This window comes from Chelon labrosus (genome assembly GCF_963514085.1).
Source record: "Chelon labrosus genome assembly, chromosome: 7".
NCBI classification, from domain to species: domain Eukaryota; kingdom Metazoa; phylum Chordata; class Actinopteri; order Mugiliformes; family Mugilidae; genus Chelon; species Chelon labrosus.
The window spans coordinates 17,728,377-17,748,031 of record NC_140343.1 but is presented as its reverse complement, the minus strand read 5'-3'; the positions used below and the strand labels follow the sequence as shown (position 1 = coordinate 17,748,031).

At 41.4% G+C, this 19,655-nt stretch overlaps 3 protein-coding genes across 4 annotated transcripts in view; all 3 read right to left on the bottom strand.

The window, feature by feature from the left end:
• Positions 1–926: 926 nt before the first annotated feature.
• On the bottom strand, positions 927–8,721 carry marchf2 (membrane-associated ring finger (C3HC4) 2). Of its 2 annotated transcripts, none has more exons than XM_084547998.1 (5): positions 8,380–8,721; positions 5,145–5,419; positions 4,728–4,932; positions 4,306–4,515; positions 927–4,223 (listed from the first exon to the last, which is right to left on the bottom strand). In XM_084547998.1, exons 2-5 carry the CDS (start codon positions 5,339–5,341, stop codon positions 4,065–4,067), a joined length of 771 nt encoding a protein of 256 aa, XP_084404124.1. In that variant the 5' UTR covers positions 5,342–5,419; positions 8,380–8,721; the 3' UTR covers positions 927–4,064. The 2 variants fall into 2 exon arrangements, with proteins under 2 accessions (XP_084404124.1, XP_084404125.1); XM_084547999.1 differs by having other exon boundaries at positions 4,737–4,932.
• An 853-nt stretch (positions 8,722–9,574) lies between these two features.
• LOC311490737 (ras-related protein Rab-11B-like) lies at positions 9,575–13,292 on the bottom strand. Its single transcript, XM_084548395.1, has 5 exons — positions 13,151–13,292; positions 12,039–12,234; positions 11,646–11,839; positions 11,423–11,503; positions 9,575–11,330 (listed from the first exon to the last, which is right to left on the bottom strand). The coding sequence occupies exons 1-5, from the start codon at positions 13,188–13,190 to the stop codon at positions 11,185–11,187; spliced, it is 657 nt and encodes a 218-aa protein (XP_084404521.1). The 5' UTR covers positions 13,191–13,292; the 3' UTR covers positions 9,575–11,184.
• A 391-nt stretch (positions 13,293–13,683) lies between these two features.
• The window catches only part of pip5k1ca (phosphatidylinositol-4-phosphate 5-kinase, type I, gamma a), a 47,097-nt gene continuing 41,125 nt past the window's right edge, over positions 13,684–19,655 (bottom strand). The window contains exon 16 of the mRNA XM_084548680.1: positions 13,684–17,749. Coding sequence (XP_084404806.1) covers positions 17,747–17,749 — 3 coding nt within the window. The 3' untranslated portion in view covers positions 13,684–17,746. The remainder of the gene's footprint in view (positions 17,750–19,655) is intronic.

Here is a 19,655-nt window from a genome sequence, read left to right as displayed (position 1 = left end):
ACTCTGCTGCATTTTGTAAAGAATATAACTGACGCCATCCAGTAGACATAAAACAGTCTAAGCTTTTGATTTTTATCTTTTTATTTTAATCCGAAATGTTCTGACATGAATTATCTCTGACATAAATATATTACAGGCGGCACAGTGGAGAGGTGGTTAGCACTGATGCCTCACAGCGAGAAGGTCCCGGGTTCGAATCCATCGGCCGACTGGGGCCTTTCTGTGTGGAGTTTGCATGTTCTCCCTGTGTCTGCGTGGGTTCTCTCCGGGTACTCCGGCTTCCTCCCACCATCCAAAGACATGCTCATTAGGTTAATTGGTGATTCTTGGCTGTAAATTGGCTGTAGGTGTGAGTGTGAATGGTTGTCTGTCTCTGTGTTAGCCCTGCGATGGACTGGCGACCTGTCCGAGTGTACCCCGCCTCTCACCCGATGACACCGTTGACCGTGACCCTTCACAGGACAAGCAGTTACAGAAGATGAATGAATGAAAATGTGTTTTCTTCCTTCCTGGAGAGCAGAGACTGGCTGACTGCTAAAGCAGCATATAGAATATTTTCATCTTGTGTTTTTCTAACTAAGCTGCTTATGCTGAATGACTGCGGCTTTTCGCAGATATTGTGGCAAATCTTGACATTAGCAGTTTGTTTTTCCACTGGGATTAGTGAGCTCATAGAGCTGTGGTCCAAAACAGACTTAAAGTCAGGACATGTCATCCTCACTGGATGATTTATAAACACGGAGTAATGTCCGACCAAGACTACTTGGTAAAATATGTTCTATCTCAATGGGATCTTCCTGGATATGAAAGACATACAAATAAAGGATACGCAAACAAAATGCTTATGGACTACACACCCTTTTCACCACATGGAAGTACAGACACACACACGTATAGACAAACGATCACTGACACAGCCACCCAAATTGATGTTTACTCACAACTTGTGTTTTATTTGCTTTGCAAATGACTCTTGGCTGATCTCAGGTACCAGTATGTTGATGAACACATCCTTCTTTCTTTTCTTTTTTTCCTCCCACAGCACACCATAAACATCGTAGCATTAAAAAATGTGAATACTGAAAAATTGCAACACAAATTACAAATGATACATATTAACACACCCAGCCTCTTAAAAAACAAATAAAAAAAAGACGTCAATTAAAACATCAAAGGTTATAACACAATAAGAGTAGCTTTTACATGTTCAAAGAAAACAATGATTTAAAATCCCTTTCTGGATTTAAATTGTGGTAGATAAACAAACTGTTACATTATGATTAAGGTGACGACTGTTTAAGGATCTTTTTAACGGTAACATGAATCGGCAGGAAGTTACAAAAAGTTGCATACCTCGAACGCATCTTGGCACAGACTCCCAATACAATAAAATAAACTCATTTACTTTGTTTGCACCTCAGCTGTACGCCTGACAACACTTCCTGGGTGTAAAGCCTCTTATGACCAACTGTAAACACACAGATGATCAAATGACTCATAAGCTTGTAAGGCAGACGAGCCCCGGGTGCATCGCAGTATCGCTGTGTATAATCCTTTGTTCTGAGATCAGTCAAAAACACAAACAAGTCAGGCAGAATGTGGAGCCACCAGAAAATAAATGAACTGTTGGTGTAAACACAAGAACGGGGCGGGGAAATAGCGTCTAGTGGCAGCGTTTGCTGCTAAAGCCACACCGTAACAAAATACAAACATATGGCTGGTGTAGATCTTCCTGCCAGCAGCTCCACTGAGATGCACCCAGATCCTATGACTAATGTTTCACAACAGCCCCACCATAAAGTATCCACTGTCCTCAGAACATTTAAATCATCAGAGTCCTGTAACATGAAAATTAAAGTGCACAAGGAAAAACTTGTTTTGATTCGTACTAGCAAAGAAAATAATGTGTTTGTTATTTAAAAAAACAAACGTAAAAAAAAACACATCGTCCTCTTTGTGACTCCCACACACCAGGATTAAGCAAATAAAATGCCGTTCAAGTCTGATTGTTCTAAAGTAAATGTGTGTTTTAAATAAAAAGGCATTTAAAAAATAATAACGGTGCATAACATCCAGAGCTTTGGCCTCTTCACACCACGAGTGTACGTATTTACAACGAGTCAATACTGAATTAATGCGAAGCATACCGGAAGAACAAACCATGGTCAAAGTGTGATTATCGTTAATGAAAATGAATCAAAGTGTCAAGATGAGCCAAATCAAAAGGCTGTAACTTACCTTTGAATTAGAATTTAGTTTGATAATTAACACAAAACGTGTTAGTTTTAAGACTGCGTTGCTTTCAATGCCGCATCATAGCTCAGGTACATTTTAGCTACACAGGATTGCGCCGATATAAATGAAAGAAGAAGAATAGCACAATAATACTGAACTCCAGGCCTCACACCTGCACCACCTAAAAATGAACATCTTGTAATGTACTCCGAGACGCGATATGTTTAAGTACATGGTCCTCATCAGGTCCACTGAGTTAACGTTGTTTCTAAGTATGTTGCAATTTGCATCTTTAAGCCCACCTCCCTGTGGACAGGCTGCACTCTGCAGAAAAAGCAATTAACCGTCTCTCATTTCCAAGTGGAACTTCTCTCAAGTGGAACAAACATGTTCAAAACTGGACCACGTCATGACCCCGAAATCTGGATACCAGGCAGACTCTGCCGTTTGCTTCTGCGCCTCAACGCAGAGATCAACTTTTACTAGTTGAGTAACAGTCGCCACTCATGTCTTGTTTCGAAGCTGTGCCAAACTACATAGAACAAGGAAAGATCTCCTAAATTACTCACACAGCCAGTCCCAGAGGAGCCTGATCAGTAACATCAGCGTGTTGGTGGAAAATATTTACCGTGCGTCCAACACTAAAAAAAACCCTCACGGAGAAATATTACTTTCGTCAAAACAGAGAAACAGTTTAACCAAAACTCAAAAGATCGCAGGAAGATTCTGAATCCCTGATTGTTGTGATTACGGAACGATTAACACAATGTGCAAACAAAAATCCGATAATTAAGTACTTCAACAAGCGATAAAAATGATGCTTTAGTACGCTGCACCGGCCACCAGACACTAGGCGCGGAAATGTTCCTCTAAAACCCAGTTTGATGGAGTTCTCTGTCCGTCCGTATAAATATAAAGACCTACTTGTTAAGTGCTGATAATACAAGAACCTCTAAGAGGACGATGTTGACGCCTACTTCAGTAGGAATAGTAAATCTGTTCATACTTCAGTGGTTTAAAAATGGATTTTTAGGATACAATACCGGTAAAAAAAAAAAAAAAAAGTCCTCAAAGATTATTAGCAGTGCTGCTTGCATGCATAACTGTCCATGTTGGTAGAGGTCTCTTCATGTACGTTGAAGTCCACAGTGTTTTATTGCACAAATAAGTTATGCAGCTATCTGTTCTCCAAACTGATAGGAAAAAAAAAAAAACTTACAAAGGACAGGCGCGTGTTAAAACTGCCATCTCATACAAATCTGGAAATGTAAATCTGAGCTTTGCATTTTCTTTCTGTTACAGATGAATGTGTGATCACGCGACTGCATGAACGAGCTCCTCAGTGGGCAATGCTGTGCAGAGGATGGAAGGCCTAAGACGGTTAAGTGCGTGCCCACTTAAAACGTGTATCACTGCGATACACAGACTGTTGAATTTCACGGTCCTGTTTACGAGTTAACAACTGTCAGTGCCTTGTTCTAGTGTCACTGCCGGATAGTTACGTCATCACATCCATGACGGCGAGGCAGGAGTCGTCCATGTTCGTGTACATCCGAGTGCTGTTCCATCCTCCAGCGCCTTTGCATAAACTTGGTCAACACCCAACATGACGACGGACTTGACTCCATTTGAATCGTTTCCGTCCTCCCACAGGACAGATTTATGAAATGCAATGTGAAAAAATATATACTGATGAGGCAAAAGAAAAACAAATGAAGGAAAGCGACAAAAAAAGGCCCACGAGTGCTTCTTTGAAGTCCGTCCAGAGGGCGTAATGCATCGAGAATCAGTCCTCACACATCATTACCACGGAGCATCTCCAGCTGGCCTCATACTATACTCTCATTGGCAGACTTTTTCATCAGTTTGGTGGAGAGCAAGGAATGCTGGGAGGAGTTAGACTCCTTGGCTTCAGGAATGAGCAGACGAACTTTCTGGTTTGTTCTTCTCCACTCGGAGTACAGCTGACAATGGTAGCGGAATGATACCTGTGGAAAAGAGGAGGTCGGTGTTGAACTTAACCGTCTCTGGTGAGCGTTAGAGTAATGCTGAATGTGAATTTATATTTACCAAGGTCCAGAGGACGTAGATGGTGAAGAGGGCAATGGTGAGGGCTATGAGGCCCACAGCCTGCAGCCAGCTCCCCAGGTGAAGATGGTCCTGAGCGCCTCTCAGACACAGCCAGCCTGAAATGGCTGCTAGAGGCGTGATGAACAGGAAACACACCATGTCACAGAACAGCGTCCTCTTCTCGTTACGAGGGCCGGGGTCCCGCAGCCACTGTGGAGAGAGACCAAGGAGACAGAGGAACAAAGAGGACAGAGGCCAATAATAAGTTAATCAAGAACAGACAAGACACACTGCAAAAACACACTAGCAAGCAAGCAGAGAGATGTAAAAAAAAAGCAACCACACACGTTCACACACACAGCAGCCCAGAACAAAAAAGGATGAGAAGAGAGATTGATGCAGACGAGGCAAAGGGCATTGACCTTTGTTACCTCTGTGAGAGGCCTCGGCCGGCGCTCGATGCTGAACTCCGTGTGGCAAAGCTCACAGTAGCTGGTGTTGGAAGACGACAGCCACTTCTCCAGGCAGCTCTTGTGCACCGTGCCCAGCGTCCCCGTGCAGTCACACGGGGACAGGAGGGTCTCGCTGTTGCCTCCTTCATGGCAAATACGGCAGATGGGACCATCACTGAGACAAGAAAACACATTTCAGAAAAAATCTTTAGAAGAATATACATCTATTTGACGAGGCTCGTTTCCAATCAGGGGTAGAAATCATGTGATCACAGGCGCCACATACACCATTAAGAATAAACTAAACTAGATGAGGAAGTTCTGACTTCACCTGATAAGGGTTATTCAGTATCATATGTGTGTATGTGTGCGGGGTGTAAGTCCTACCTTTGTGAGCTCATGGGTTTGATCACAGAGGACAGCAACCGTCCGTCCATGGCTGTGACCTGGGTGACGTAGAGCGCCTGGCAGCTGTCACTTCCCGCTTCCTCCACGCTCTTCCACAGGCCCGTGCTGCTGGCACAGTCACACAGAGAGCCGGGCAGGTGGCAACACCCACCTGTCGTCATGGTTACGGTGTCCATGCAGATGGAGTTGAGGGTGTAAAGGGGGTTGGATGTGTGGGAGGACTCGGGGAGCACCGAGTATTCCTGGGAATGTTTCTACACAGAGACGGAGAGAAACAAGGAGAGTTAATGTTTTTCTTTATATTTGTACCTTTTAAAAACATTTTATTTACATCTTTAGTCACCAGTCAAGTGAATAACACTGATTATCTAGTTATCGTGGCACCTGTCAGGAAGTGGGATACATTTGGCAGCAAGTGAACATTTTGTCCTCAAAGGTTAATGTTACAAGAAGGAAAAATTGACAAATGGACGGATTTGAGCATCTTGACATTGTGATTGCTAGATGACTTCTCCCAAACTGCAGCTATTGAGGGGTGTTGTCCAGTGGTCAGTACCTATCAAAGGTCCAAGGAAGGAAAAGCAGTGAGGGAGGTCGAGGCTCATTAATGCATGTGGGGTGCGAAGGCTGACCAGTGTGGTACAATCCAGCAGACTGTAGATCAAACTGCTGAAAAACTTCATGCTGGTTCTGACTGAAAGGTGTCAGAAGCCCTGTGGTGCTGCATAATTGCAGACCAGCCAGGGTCCTGACTATCCACTGCTTAAAGCGCCTACGATGGACGCGTGAGCATCAGAACCAGACCACAGTGAAATGTAAGAAGGTGGCCTGATCTGGGGGCGGCTGTGGCTCAGTAGGTAGAGCTGGTTGTTCACGAACCAGAGGGTCAGCGGTCCCAGTGCGTGGCACTGTAAAAACAAGACCATTTACCATCTGATGAATCATGTTTTCCATTGTATCACATGGATGGCCAAGTGCCTACATGTCACTTAACCGGACGAACATATGGCACCAGGATGCAGGGTGAATCTTCTCGCTCTTGCCAAGAGAATATACTTGGCTTGTCACAATGTTCAGGCGACGGTACGTGTTAAAGTAACATCCAAAGAAATAGCAGGACCCAGGTCCCAGGAGAACATTATGTCGTAATGAGATCATCAGTGTTATTCACTTCGCAGCTTGGTGGTTTTAATGTTGTGGCTATAGCTAAGTTGATAAAACTACAGCAATACAACAAGCGATCCTGGTGCATTATTAATTAGAGACATATTTCACACATTATTCGGCAAAGGTGTATTTTTAAAAGTACCTTTACTTTTGGCATCACTGCTCGACAACTCAAGTATTCAGGCGTATTTACAAGCTACCTTAAAGATATCATGAAGAGCTACAGTATATTAATCAAAAATAACACTTAGACTAGTCTGTCATTTAGCTCAGTCGGTGTCATGTGAGAAAAAAAAACTAAAATTATCAGAAGAGACAGTCATTTATAAATATGCTGCCCATTTGGAGGAGAGACGGTTTCCCCAAAGCCCTGCATGAGCCCTGCAGAGTGATGTGCAGCAGACTGATAAACAGCTGGCCCCTCTCAGATAACCCCTCACTGAAGATAAGAGGCATTCAGCTGAACATGCTACAGCCTGCAGCACAGTGGTCTTGCCGTCTTGAGTTATCCGGGGTAGAAACAGATGAATTAGTTCTCACAGACATGATTATTATTATTTTTTTTTTTTTTATGGGGTAATAGATTATGAGTAATAACATAAAAATAAATTGTCTGTCTCATATGTGTGAGTACTGTACTTGTGAGTGTTATTCTTGCATATCAGTTAAACATGCTGCATAGTGATGGTGCTTTTTTAACTTTTTACTGGCTTATTGATGTTAACGTAACGTCTGGCGCAAAGTTATTATAATAAACCAAGATATTTGTGTAGCTACGCACTAACTATCCGTTTGCTTTCCCAAGGGTTTTCTATTGTGAAACCTATTCTGAGCTCATTAAATCTTGACAAATACACTCCATATAAAGGTAATAATGAAACTAACGAAAACTGAAGTGAAACCAAAGAATAAAAACTTAACCGAAAAGAGAAAACGGACTGAAAGCGAAACAGAAATGAAAAACAGAAAGAAAAACTAAATAAAAATAATAAAAAGCAAAACATATACGGCAACTATAGTGTATCCTGAGTACTGAACACTGCTGTTGTATAATACTGTAAACTCAACACTTTTGTTTCTGAACGGGAGATTTAACAAAGAAGTCTTTTGTGTTTATTTTATTACGTATCCTCCTTATAAATCATTTATAAAAGCACCAACTCTGTAGAACCATTTTAAAATCCCATTATGAAACTCTGGTGATCTGACAGAAGGAGAACATCAAGTTCCGTTTTTAAACATCAGAGGAAAGATGATTCAGCTTCAGGGAAACACTGATATGAAGTATGTAATAAATACTGATTATTTCTACATCACATGTTCATATAATTTAGTTTGGTGAGTCCTGAGCTGCTCTGAGAGACTGACTCTCCAGGATTTTCAACCACCAGTGACCCCACTGAAAATAATGGTAAACTTCACCAGCATTACAGCTCTGTGTTTTTTTATTTATTCACACTGATCCAGTGTGGGGGGCTCAGTCACTGACCCAGATAAACAAAGAGGTAGCCCCCAAATTAAGACCCCCAGCCCAACCCATTCAGTTATTGTCCTTTAAACCGGGGCTGTGTGTAAACACGGGGATTAACATGAATTTCACATCTGGCCAGCTGAGAATCGCAAAATAAATGCAAATATATATATATATATATATTTTAAAGCCAAACATTTAGATTTAAAACAGTGACAGACTCTCGGTTAAATAAATGAAGGTGTGAAAGGTGTCAGAGTTAAGGTTGCAGAGGCTATGGACAGATGTTAGAGCTTTGATCCAGACTATTGTCTGGAACACAGACTAGTTTCGCACCAGCACAATGATACTGTACGACAGCACAGCGGCATAAATTAGCTGTGTACAGCTATGCAGCATATTTAAAACATAAACACTGACTGCCCATGTTCCTCCTTTATTACTACTGTGTTACAAAGAAACCTTTTCTGTTTAATTTTCCAGCAAATAAACGTGTTCCCGTCACAGCTGTGCTGCTCGCTGTCAGTGAACTGCTAACCGTCTGCCTGGCGATACATAAATAAAACATTTACTCACCTCGTGTCGTCTTCTTCTTCTTCTGCTGGTGTTTTAGGTGTTACCGCCCTGACACCCTCGCTTCATCTTCTATCTTCATGTTTGACTGTATGTGCGAATTCACAGCACAGCACACAACACTACGAGCAGAGCTACAGGGGAAGCTAATGCTACACCTAAGCTAGCGGTCTCAGCTGATAGCACGCAGCGGGCCACGCTTCCGCTTTCTCTGGGCTTTAAATACTCCCCAGAGGCTCATCATGAGCTGTCTGCCTGTCTCTGCGGCGGGGACAAGGCGGCCGGGTGCAAAACACAATCCGTACGAGTTAAAAATGTGATTGTGAAAAACAACGGCGTGCCAAAGGGAGGGGCGCTTACCCACAGTCACATGCTCCACATAAAAACAGACAGGACTGTATGATCTCCAGCATCCATTTAAAATCCACTCCATAGCCACAAACAGACATTTTCTACACAGCATTTTACTTTGCAGTCCCATAAAGATTGGAATTGTGAATATAATTTTCCATACTGACTGTAGTTATGAGACTGTAGTTATTTAAATTAACAACTTTCTTATATGTCGGCCATATTAGTTTAAAAAAATACCCCTTAACACACAGGTGTCAAACATGCAACCCGCGGGCCATGAGCGGCCCGCCACAGGGTCTACTCCGGCCCACAGCATGAATTTGCAAAGAGCTATTCCTAATTTGTCCACTGTTTTAGAAAGAGAAGAAGTGGACAGAACACAACACTGAGAACCAGGACTAAACAGCAGACAGCAACGTGCCCAAATTGTACTTTTTTTTTTAAGGATAGTTTATTAAATGTAAACATTCTCCTAATTGACTTGTTCTTCTTTGCACTAAAAGAAATGGAAAAAGTCTGGAGTTGTCGTTTCTTATAGGTTATTGTTCTGTCATGTTACTGGTCCGGCCCCGCTTCAGATCAAATTGGGCTTTACATGGCCCCCGAACTAAAATGAGTTGAGACACCCTGCCTTAACAGATTAGAAATAGTTATCAACTACAATTCATCCACAGTATTTATATCCACTATTTGAACAAGGCCTGTCCTTAATACAGAAATGTACAGATTTGTTAGATGCTATAAGAAAAACTACTTATTCTTGGTACATCACATGCACATTTGCAGTAATGTCAAAACACGTCCACTGACACAGCATTAATGTATTCACAACACCACAGCCCAAAGGATTTTCATATTTATTGCATACGGATTACAAGAGGTCATGTTCATTGTGTAGAATAACAAACGCACTCGCACATGCCGATCTATGTATGAGTGCGCCATGTGCACACATACAACATTCAAGTTATTTTCTTAGCATACGTATATATGTAATCACCGTGTCTTCTTCTAATGCTGCCGTGTCAACTTTCTAAATGTAGGGGTAAATCTTATGGTTTGACTACACTGAGTAACGTATCCAAAAAACAGGGTCTTGTGAATTAGATTTTATTTATGCTTCAGTATACTGTGTAAAGCAAAATTAGCAAATCAGTGTTGCTCACTTTACGTACATTTTTTTATTTTTTAAAAGAAATGTCATGAGAAAAACATTCGAATAACTCACACATGAAAGCATTTCTGCCAGCTGTTCCATCCAGCCGTATAAACAATTTGCATCTTTGATTTTTCAGTTCCATATTCTCCGTTAAAGTGGCTGGAGTGAAAGTGTTGCATGAAGAGTGTTTTTCACTGGGGCTCCATTTTAAACGTTCTCATATTACTCACATATTTATCTCCTGCAACAGATACCAGAGAGGAAACTGCTGCTTGATAAAGACGTTAAAATAACATGATTTGTTCCATTGAAATTATTGGACGTAAGTGCAAAAACGTTTTCTGTTTTGAGACAGCTTGAGTTTGACCAGAGCCAACTCAAGAGAGGAGCTGAAGGCTGATTTCACGAATAATAAATCATGCATCACAATTTAAAACAATACTTCTCCTGTAGAGCGTTACAGGTTCCTTGCAAATAGCCTGGACTGCTTTGTCAAATACAGCAATTTTTCTGCAATCTTAGCAGCCTGAAATGAGAAAACTGATTTTGATTGCATCTGTTTCCTTTGGTATCATTGTGCACTAAGATTAACACACACACACACTCACACACACACGCACGCACGCTCACACACAAAAACAGTCATTTTTCACACTTGCCCATATTAAGTCAGTCAGTCACAGCCAGTCTGATCCCTGGCTCATGCTAATTTCATGCCAGAGTGGGCACAGGGCTCAGAGCAAAATTAAAAGTAAAGAGGCATCCAGAAACTCCAGACAGAATACACATCAGTACTCCAAACATACCTTCTTCTCGTCTCCTCTCCTCTATTGCAGCGCATACTGCATCAGGTCAACCAGACAGATCATTTCTACACGCAGGCTGAGAAAAGGAGGCAAGAGGAAGAAACTCGGAGCATTGATACGCAGCCCCAGTGATCCCTCACCGTTCCTTAAATCAGGAGTGGGTCAATAGGATCACCTCCTAGTTACGTATAGTTTACTATGCATCATTGTTTTAAAATTATAGTTTACTACAGCTTCGAGATTGACCTCCTGATAGCTCTGCACTCCGTCTCCTGGCTACCACGAGGCTGTGATGTATTTTAAGTTCTTCAGAAATCAGAGGAAGACAAACGGAGAAAAAAACAAAACAAACCAACAGCAAACAGGAATGTCAAATACAAGAGTCTTGGTGTCAGAGACTTCTGAACCCATGAGGGTGTAATGACAGCAGCACTGAAGGAAAGCAGAGGAAAGACTGACAGAGTCAAACAGGAGAAAAAAACAAGAGGGTCACAGGCTTTGGCAGCAAGGGAGCTTGTTGCCTCTCTGTCCGTCCATGGTTGGGGGGACACTTATGTCGACTACATTGTTGCCGGGAGAATCCTCGTGTCCAGATCGGTCCGATATTTGCTTCTGAGATACAATGCGGTAGATTTCTACGAGAGAAAACAGCGGTTAGTAAATTTTAACACTGCATCACAGGGGAGATTTGCACTAAGCTGTAAATCATGTTTATCACACTTCTTACCTGTGAGAATGCTCTTGAAAGCTTCTTCAACATTAGTGGAGTCCAAGGCTGATGTCTCAATAAACGAGAGAGTGTTCTTTTCTGAGTCCAAGAAGAAGACGACGACGACAAAAAGGCTCAGTATACGCAATATGTTTATACTTGGATTTTAAAACAGTTTTACTTCAATCACATGACTGACTTTAAGATGCTCTTTTCCCAGTTACGTCACTTAATAATTTACCTGCAAATGCTCGAGCCTCGTCGGTGGGCACGGCCCTGAGGTGGCGGAGGTCGCTCTTGTTCCCGACCAGCATGATGACGATGTTGTTGTCGGCGTGGTCCCTCAGCTCCTTCAGCCAGCGCTCCACGTTCTCGTATGTCAGGTGTTTGGCGATGTCGTAAACTAGGAGAGCCCCGACGGCACCTCGATAATACCTAAAGGAAATAAAGGCAGCAAGAGAAAAGGGTGAGTCTAGAGATACTGCAATGTGACACTATGATGAGTGTAGGATAGTGTATGTATAAAGAAGGACTTCTGAGATCCCCCAACATCCTAACGGGCTCACAGAGAAACCCGAATGTATCAGTATTCCCCTTTAAACAAGCGTACGGTCTCAATACAACCCAAACTCACGCTGAGGTGATTGCTCTGTAGCGCTCCTGTCCGGCTGTGTCCCAGATCTGAGCCTTTATCGTCTTGCCGTCCACCTGGATGCTGCGGGTGGCAAACTCCACGCCGATGGTGCTCTTGCTCTCCAGGTTGAATTCATTTCTCGTGAAACGGGACAGCAGGTTACTCTTGCCCACTCCGGAGTCTCCGATTAGTACGACTGGAACGGAAAGAGCACACCACACAGAAAACATTAAAACATCAAGACACAGACTAGGTGTCAATGTTGGTGTTAACCGAGTCAGCTAGTTCAACAGTTTTTAGTGCCAGTCTATCACAGGAAGAGGTTATTGAAGACACCTCTGGTAGATTTCACGCACAAATATATATATAATTTTAACTATTTGCAGTGCTGGACGATGCACATTCAGTACTATAACAGTTAAGGCAATGTCCTAGCTCACAGAGTTTAATCTTATCGACTTTATCAATTACGTATTTTATTGTACCTCTAGTAATTATGTCCGTGATTGTGTCGGTGTTTTATCTATGATAAAATATCTGCACGTTGATCGTTAGCAGTGCAGAGGAACATGTCAGACAGTGGTTATGCTCGTTGTCAACAAGTTAATTTTATCAGTAGATTTATCTTTAAATTAGCATTTCTAGCATAAAAAAACAGTAAAAAGGTTTTTGTCTTGTGCACCAGAGAGCAGCTATTCACGGTCTTGTAGTTCAACAAGTCAATCTGAGGTCGACTCGAGTTATTTTTTTTAAAGAGGGCAAGTAGCTACCGTGTTAGCAAGCTAGCTACTTATGTAGCCACTTATTTACCTAACCTTTGCCTGCTAATTAACATCACCGGACACGCAGGGACAAAGCGTACGCTACTGACGAGCACTTGTAATAATACAGATCTTTACATTAAATTCGTAGCAGATGTTAGCAAAAAGCTAACAGAACTAGCTTGACAGTCAACAGCTATCATGTTATCGTTTGCTACTTTGCTACTACTGGAGCTAACTTTAGCATTAGTGCTGACTTAGTTGACTTCCTCAGTCCCTGCTGCTGCCGTGCAAGCTTTACAGAAAAAGGCGAAGCTGCTGTCATCCGACCGCATTTAAAGAAGAAACTACCTTTGAACAAATAGTCGTATTCATCATCCCTGGTTCCCATTTTAGACGAATATTTTTTTTTATACTTTCTCCACAAGCAAGAACAACAACAACCCTCTCTCCACCGGTAGCTAACTAGGAGACACCACCTTCAAGGAAGAGAAAAGGCACGTGAGAGTAGGAACTTCGATTTGGACCAATCAGAAACGTAATCTTGTTGAGTGACATGTCTATTAACCAATCATCTGAGCCCTTGGAAAAGGCCGACCAATCACCGTGCGCAGTGGAGAACAGGACGAGCTATTACACCCTTTGTTCTCCTAATGTGGGCATACTGCGCCTGCTTGTAGATTGAGCAATATCCGAGAGAGTAATATGGATTGTTGCTCAATATATTCAGCGAGAGGAACACACCAGTGCAATAAATGTTTCAGCATGTATTTATGCTAATGTTTATTTACATTTAACTTTATAAAATATGAAACATATATGTTTTATTAACGTGTTTGAGTTCATTTTTACCTGATGGAAGGTGTTCCAGCAGACTGTCAACAGTAAGGCCGGGTCCATATTAAGCTTGATTTGCTTACTGCCATAAAACCTTTAGGCCTGGAGGAATCTGGCAAACACAATGATTTTGGAGAAGTGTATCTCACTGATCAGTGGGCGTCAGTTAAAATTTCTTTAAGTCACTAACAGTCATTGAGGTGTAACTTTAAGAAAATCTGTTTGCTTCATTTTAGCACAACAGACAACTCCAGAAAGACAGAAAGTGGCAAACTGGACTGAGAAAGTTAAAATCATAAATAACTGAGCCTCAAAAAGCACACTTTTTGTTCTTTTTGTTGCTCTCATTCATAAAATCTTGTGTAGCTAATGATGCATTTGGCCCTTATGAACTGTGAACAGTGACAGTTAATGTATAATAGCTGAAAGAGTACTATCCGTCTATACTATAATGGAGTTACAGGATCAAAAAGTTTCCAAAATATAAGATTGGTGGTTAAAGAACTGGATATGGGTCTGTAGGGGCACTGGCGGCTGAAGACATATAACCCCTAAACTGACCCTCGGGCACCTCGCATGGCTGTCCACCGCTCAGAGTGTGCTCACTACGCTCTGTGTGTACAAATGGATGGAAGTAAAAACAGAGAACATGTACTGTATATATTTCAGTTTCAGAGGAGATGGTTATTTCAACAATGGATTAATAAACAAACATTACATGATATCATCTCCATGGACAACAATTCATAGAACTGCTTTTATTTTGTATTCATTCTGATTGAGTCCAAACACACGCACACACAGCCATCTATTTATCCTCGCGTATAAATAGATGAATATACACAGATATACATAAATACACATTTCTGATATGCATATTCATTTTTGAAGTCATGCTATGTCTCTGTAGAGGACTCTCCCTATTGGACGAGGGCACACAGCGATTTGAAAACACGTACACAACACAGCTGAACAGTTGGAAGAATCCCTATTGATTTGCATGAACAGTGAAACCCACAAATCTTTCGGTGTTGGATATCGTACAAAGAAACAGCTGTGGTTTACAGACCATAAATATACAGCAGCTGCTTCTCCATAAACACACTGAAGAATATGGTACAGTAAATCATGTGGATTGCAATCATTTCTTGCCCAGCAGCAAAAATAAAACCAAATAAAAATAATATTCTCCGATTCAAATGGAAAATATATTTGTATATCTTTATATATGTATTTATAGTTTTATGTACACATTCTTAGGAGCACAACTATGAGAAAGAAAAATAAATACAACAGCACAAGTGAAAAAAAAATAATATATATATATATATAAACAACAGACCCACATGTAAAATTTCTCAATAAGGCAATTAAAATGAACTCAAAAGCTAGACTGTACAAAATATTGCTGCTATGGTCTTCATCTGATGAACGATAGCAAACTGATTACGACTGGCCACTGCACGTCATGAGAACAAACCGATTTCTATTTGAACGTGTCCGACGCCGATGCTTCCTCCTTTACGCGAACGCCCAACTGAATAAAGGAGATTTAAAAAAATCTGTTGAAGTCTTTAGTTGCAAGTCCTAAGGTGTCAGCCACAGAGAGACTACAATAAACACTAACCCTACAATGACTGTGATTGACTTCACCAACACACACACGCACACACACAATCCTAAAATAAATGCTGTCTAAATATCAGCATGTGTGAGCAGAAACATTTACCTAAAGACTTAAAAATATGCCTCTGGATTATGTGATGTTTGTTTATTTGGCCTCTATCACGAGTTCATCTGCAGGTCCTCTTATTAAGTGCAAACGACATTCAGCTCATTTGCAAACTGCTGCGTCTCACCGAGTTGGCACGGCAACGTGCTGTTTTCATTCAAATATACATATAACAGGTACGATATCGAATGCAAATACTACAACTGATGCTCTACATCCACAAACATTTCAAATGTCTGCTGACTGGATTTCTTACTGTGAGGAGGTGAGAGTGACCAGATATAGAAAGTCTTACTGATATGAGGATTACTTTTCCACCTAAAAAAATTAAATAAACTATGATTATTTGAGTGCATCTGTCCAAAAATAGGGTGACACTGGAAGACATTGTAATGATGTGACGATTACTATAAAGACAATGTCTGCTGCCTTAGTGTTGTAACTGAATCCTTCTGTTTTGAAGGCCTAAGCTTCGGTTGTTTCAACGCGGGGTGTAGTGAAAAAATGTAGTAACACTGAATTTACTCATCTAACACCTTATGTTTTAAGAACCTGCGAGATCTAAATACTACGAAATAGCTGCAGTGAAGAAATCAACTCAACTTAAAGTTCTTTGGATGCATTTAGAAAAAAAATAATTCAGCGTGGAAAAAAGTAACAGTGAATATGACAAGGAATTACAAATAAATAATAGTTTGCAGCAGTAAAACAAAAGTTGTTAAATAAAAATGTAGCAAAACCAGTTAAGGTCTAAATCGTTATGCTGTAAATTCAACCCTTGTAAATATTCACTAAAGCAAATGTTTCCTCTAAAAACTTAACTGCATATTTTCACTGCTAGAAATGTGATGACAGAGACGTCCAGATGTTCTGTTTTGAGTGTTTTCACTGTAACTCTTGTTCTGTGAGCACAGGCAGAGTCCTCAAACACCACACTGGCTGTGTTCAAAATACTATCTACTATCAGCGTAGTAGCAAGTAGTATGTGGTGAACTTTACAATGTTCAGATGTCAGAGATACCTGCATGGCAGTAGCATCACGGTCATTCTTCTTCTTCTTCGTGTATGTTGGCAGGCCGCAAGCCAACTTTAAATATTTTAAATGTGGTGACTGCACCGTTATTTACTGGAGGGTGTACGCAAAAATGATGGAGGCTTCAAAAGATCGCTGTTGCAGATGGACACAGGCGACTGAAAGTGTAAATTTGAATACAGATGACGGTTTGTGTAAAAAAAACAAACACTTTACATGAGCTAATATGTAACAGACTTTCACAGATTTCTATGTAAAAATCACGTATACTGTCGTCAGCTGCCAGATAACAGTTTCCATGGTGATCGTATGGGCCTATAGTTCATGTGACTACGGTAATTTTCACATACTGCCTACTACACTGTATAGGAGGTAGCGTACAGGATATAGTATAAAACTATGCAGCATGTAGCATCTAGGAATGTGATTCCAAACACAGTCCTTCACACTTCACTGAAGGCCCTAAAACGTACATGTGGTGTACAGTATAAAGTCAGAGTTAATTAAGTTAGCTGGCAACTTTATCCTGATTGGCTGAACCTGTTCACATGTGTCCCTGGTTCTGGAAATGCCATGCGTTGTCCTCAGAGAGAGTTAAAGCAGTTCACAGCATTATGATGTGGCCAGGGTGGACGACTAAAGATGACCAGCTGTGTCCTTTGATAAAAAGTCAAGTTAACTACAACTCCCATGGTGCATTTTGGTAAGAAACATCCAATCAAGAGTTTAAAATGCTGTTTTGTGACAATGCAATCTGCAGCTTAAACATATACGTCACACTATTCAACAGAGGATGAATAAATGTAAACAATGCAGGTTTTTAAAATGTAAAAAATCTGCTGTATAAATGTTTTATGAGGCAAGACCTCGTGTCTAAAGTAATATTGAGAAAAATGAATATGGTGGGATTTCCAGAACCAGCGACTCCTTTCACTTCACAGCTGCACGTGCTGCTGACTGAGTGGGAAAGCCAGTCTAAAGTCTGTTGGAGGGCTCTGCTCGTGTCACACAGAACAAACAGTGAGTTACGACGGTCACCCAAGTATGTCAAACATATAAGACTACAGCCTTATACGCACTATGTCACACATACACATAATTATTAAATTGATATAATAAATTTCATTAGTCAAGGGTGAAAGGCAGGGATGGTTGGAAATCAGTGACGGCCTCACTGTGTGGATTTTTTCCCCCCCTTTAGTACTCAAGTCACTTTTTTCCTCTCAGTGTGTTGTTTAAAATCCAGGTTCAGACAGAGATCACGCTGCTACCACTGAGGTCTGGACTTCAGACGGATGAGTCCTCTCCACGGAGATGTTCACTCCTCTCTGCCAGAGAACAGGGCTTACTGCGGGAGACAGACAGACTGAGTTAATGTACTCAGAAAACACATTATCAATTATTTCCCCTGGGGATAAAATGTGTACGTTTGTGTGTACTACTTGCTAATGAAAGTGAAACATCAAGCCAGCAAATCAAAGTGCATTTATAAAATGAAAAGGAGACAGGAAAGAAGCATAGTGAGCTCAGGCAGAGATTCTTATAAACACAGCAAACAAATTGAAAATGCATTTCTGGTATCAGTTTTTACTCAAACTGGAAAAAACAAGGAAGCTCAACACCCTGTCAATGCAACCCATAAGATAACACTATTGAATTTTAGAGAAATCTTTCATTGTGTTTTACATTTTCTATATTATATAGCTCAGTGTCTTTAAGTTAGTTTGAAGTTCTTTTGTTCTTTATCAGCGTAGAAGTCAGTAGTTTGAGCCTCAATATAAAAGAATAATTTTGCCTACGTCTAAATCTTCACGCTGCAAAAAAACCTTTTCACTCTTAAAGTAAACTCCAAAAATTAAACTGCTTAAAATAAATAGATTTTTGGTGATGTTAGTTTACATGCCTTTAACAGCGTGAGCCATGGGAGTCTGGTGATGCATGAGCGGCTTCACGCGGCTGATGAATCTGAGCAGCTTGTTGTTGGAGGGACACAAGATGGCTGGTCGTGGACTAAATGATCACGCAGGCAGTCAGTGACCATTTCCACCCAATTAACAATGAAAAATGAATGCAGTAATGCGGGGGGGTGTTTCTGGGCTCAGATTAAATCTACTCTTGAAATAGCAATGCACTCTGGGAGTTGAGAAGCTGTCTCTGCATTTACTGCGGAAGCTTCTTCCAGAGGTTAACGTTCAAACTCATCCTTTTCCGTCCAAGTTATCTTGGATGAACAATCACCACAACGTGGTCCGGAACCGACTTTCCTGTACTTTATAGTTTAGTCTCACTTACTGTCTCTCTTTCCCAATCCCCATCTGGCAGGGCCTTAGACTCTGAGCCATAGTGTAGCGGAGAGTACACCCAGGTCCTGTCCTCTGGAGGCTGTTTTACACACCCACCACAGCAGAGGGGGCCAGAGGGACAGAGGAAAGGCCAGAGGCACAGAGACAAGCGGCAGGGGCAGGCAGGAGAGAAAGACACAGGAGAGCACAGGAGAAAAGACAAGACAGGAAATGAAAATTAGGGATGCATAAAGGAGGAAATGTTTTTGAGACACATCGGAAAGTGTGAATCTGACATACAGCATTAAAGTGTTGATCCTGGAAGAGCTGAACATGTTGCGATTAAGTGATGTAAATATTACAGTGGGTCTTACTGGTGTGTTTTTGAGTCATATCTCTTTTTGGGCTAGAGCAAAGTGCCAATGTACAGATCAAGGGATGAGCTGCTGCGTCAGCCAAGCAGGAAGCATGAGGAGCGGGAAGGAGGAGATGGGAATGAGAGAAAAGCCAGGATGCTAAGACAGTCACACACAGAAAGCATCCTCGGTCAGTGCAGAGCAAGGGAACAGGATGTATTTCTTTCCTTTCCAACAAGCAAAAAGACTTTACGCACTATGTGTATTTGCACTGTGTTTAAACTCGGTGTTGTCTCTAAAAAGCTAAGGTCTTTTAAGGGTGGTTACCATACCTTTAAGAAATGGAAGCAGCTGAAACACAGTGTGCTGGTAATGGAGGTGGTGTGAGCTGATGTCACACACACACACACAAAGCTTAGCACATTGCAGCTAAAACGCTATCCTCATACTTGAGGTGCAAAGAGGGATGAGGCAAGTAGTCAGTGAGTGAGGAAACAAATGGAGACTCAGCAGAAGATGAACGAAAAAGAAAGACAGACAGACTGTCAAACAGGAAGCGTCCTGTCTTTTGTTTACCCGCCTCTCCCACTTCTCTACAGGGAGAGCAGGCTTTGTA

Bases quoted from the DNA above. Each gene is read 5' to 3' on its own strand.
- LOC311490737 (XM_084548395.1), bottom strand. From the start codon at position 13,190: ATGGGAACCAGGGATGATGAATACGACTATTTGTTCAAAG. The intron at 11,504-11,645 runs GTAAATTATTAA...TCTTGGACTCAG, and splicing joins CGAGGCTCGAGCATTTGCAG to AAAAGAACACTCTCTCGTTT. The intron at 11,331-11,422 runs GTAAGAAGTGTG...TTTCTCTCGTAG, and splicing joins TTTCAAGAGCATTCTCACAG to AAATCTACCGCATTGTATCT.
- marchf2 (XM_084547998.1), bottom strand. From the start codon at position 5,341: ATGGACACCGTAACCATGACGACAGGTGGGTGTTGCCACCTGCCCGGC. The intron at 4,516-4,727 runs GTCAATGCCCTT...CTCTCTCCACAG, and splicing joins CTCTCACAGAGGTAACAAAG to TGGCTGCGGGACCCCGGCCC. The intron at 4,224-4,305 runs GTAAATATAAAT...TCTTTTCCACAG, and splicing joins TCTACGTCCTCTGGACCTTG to GTATCATTCCGCTACCATTG.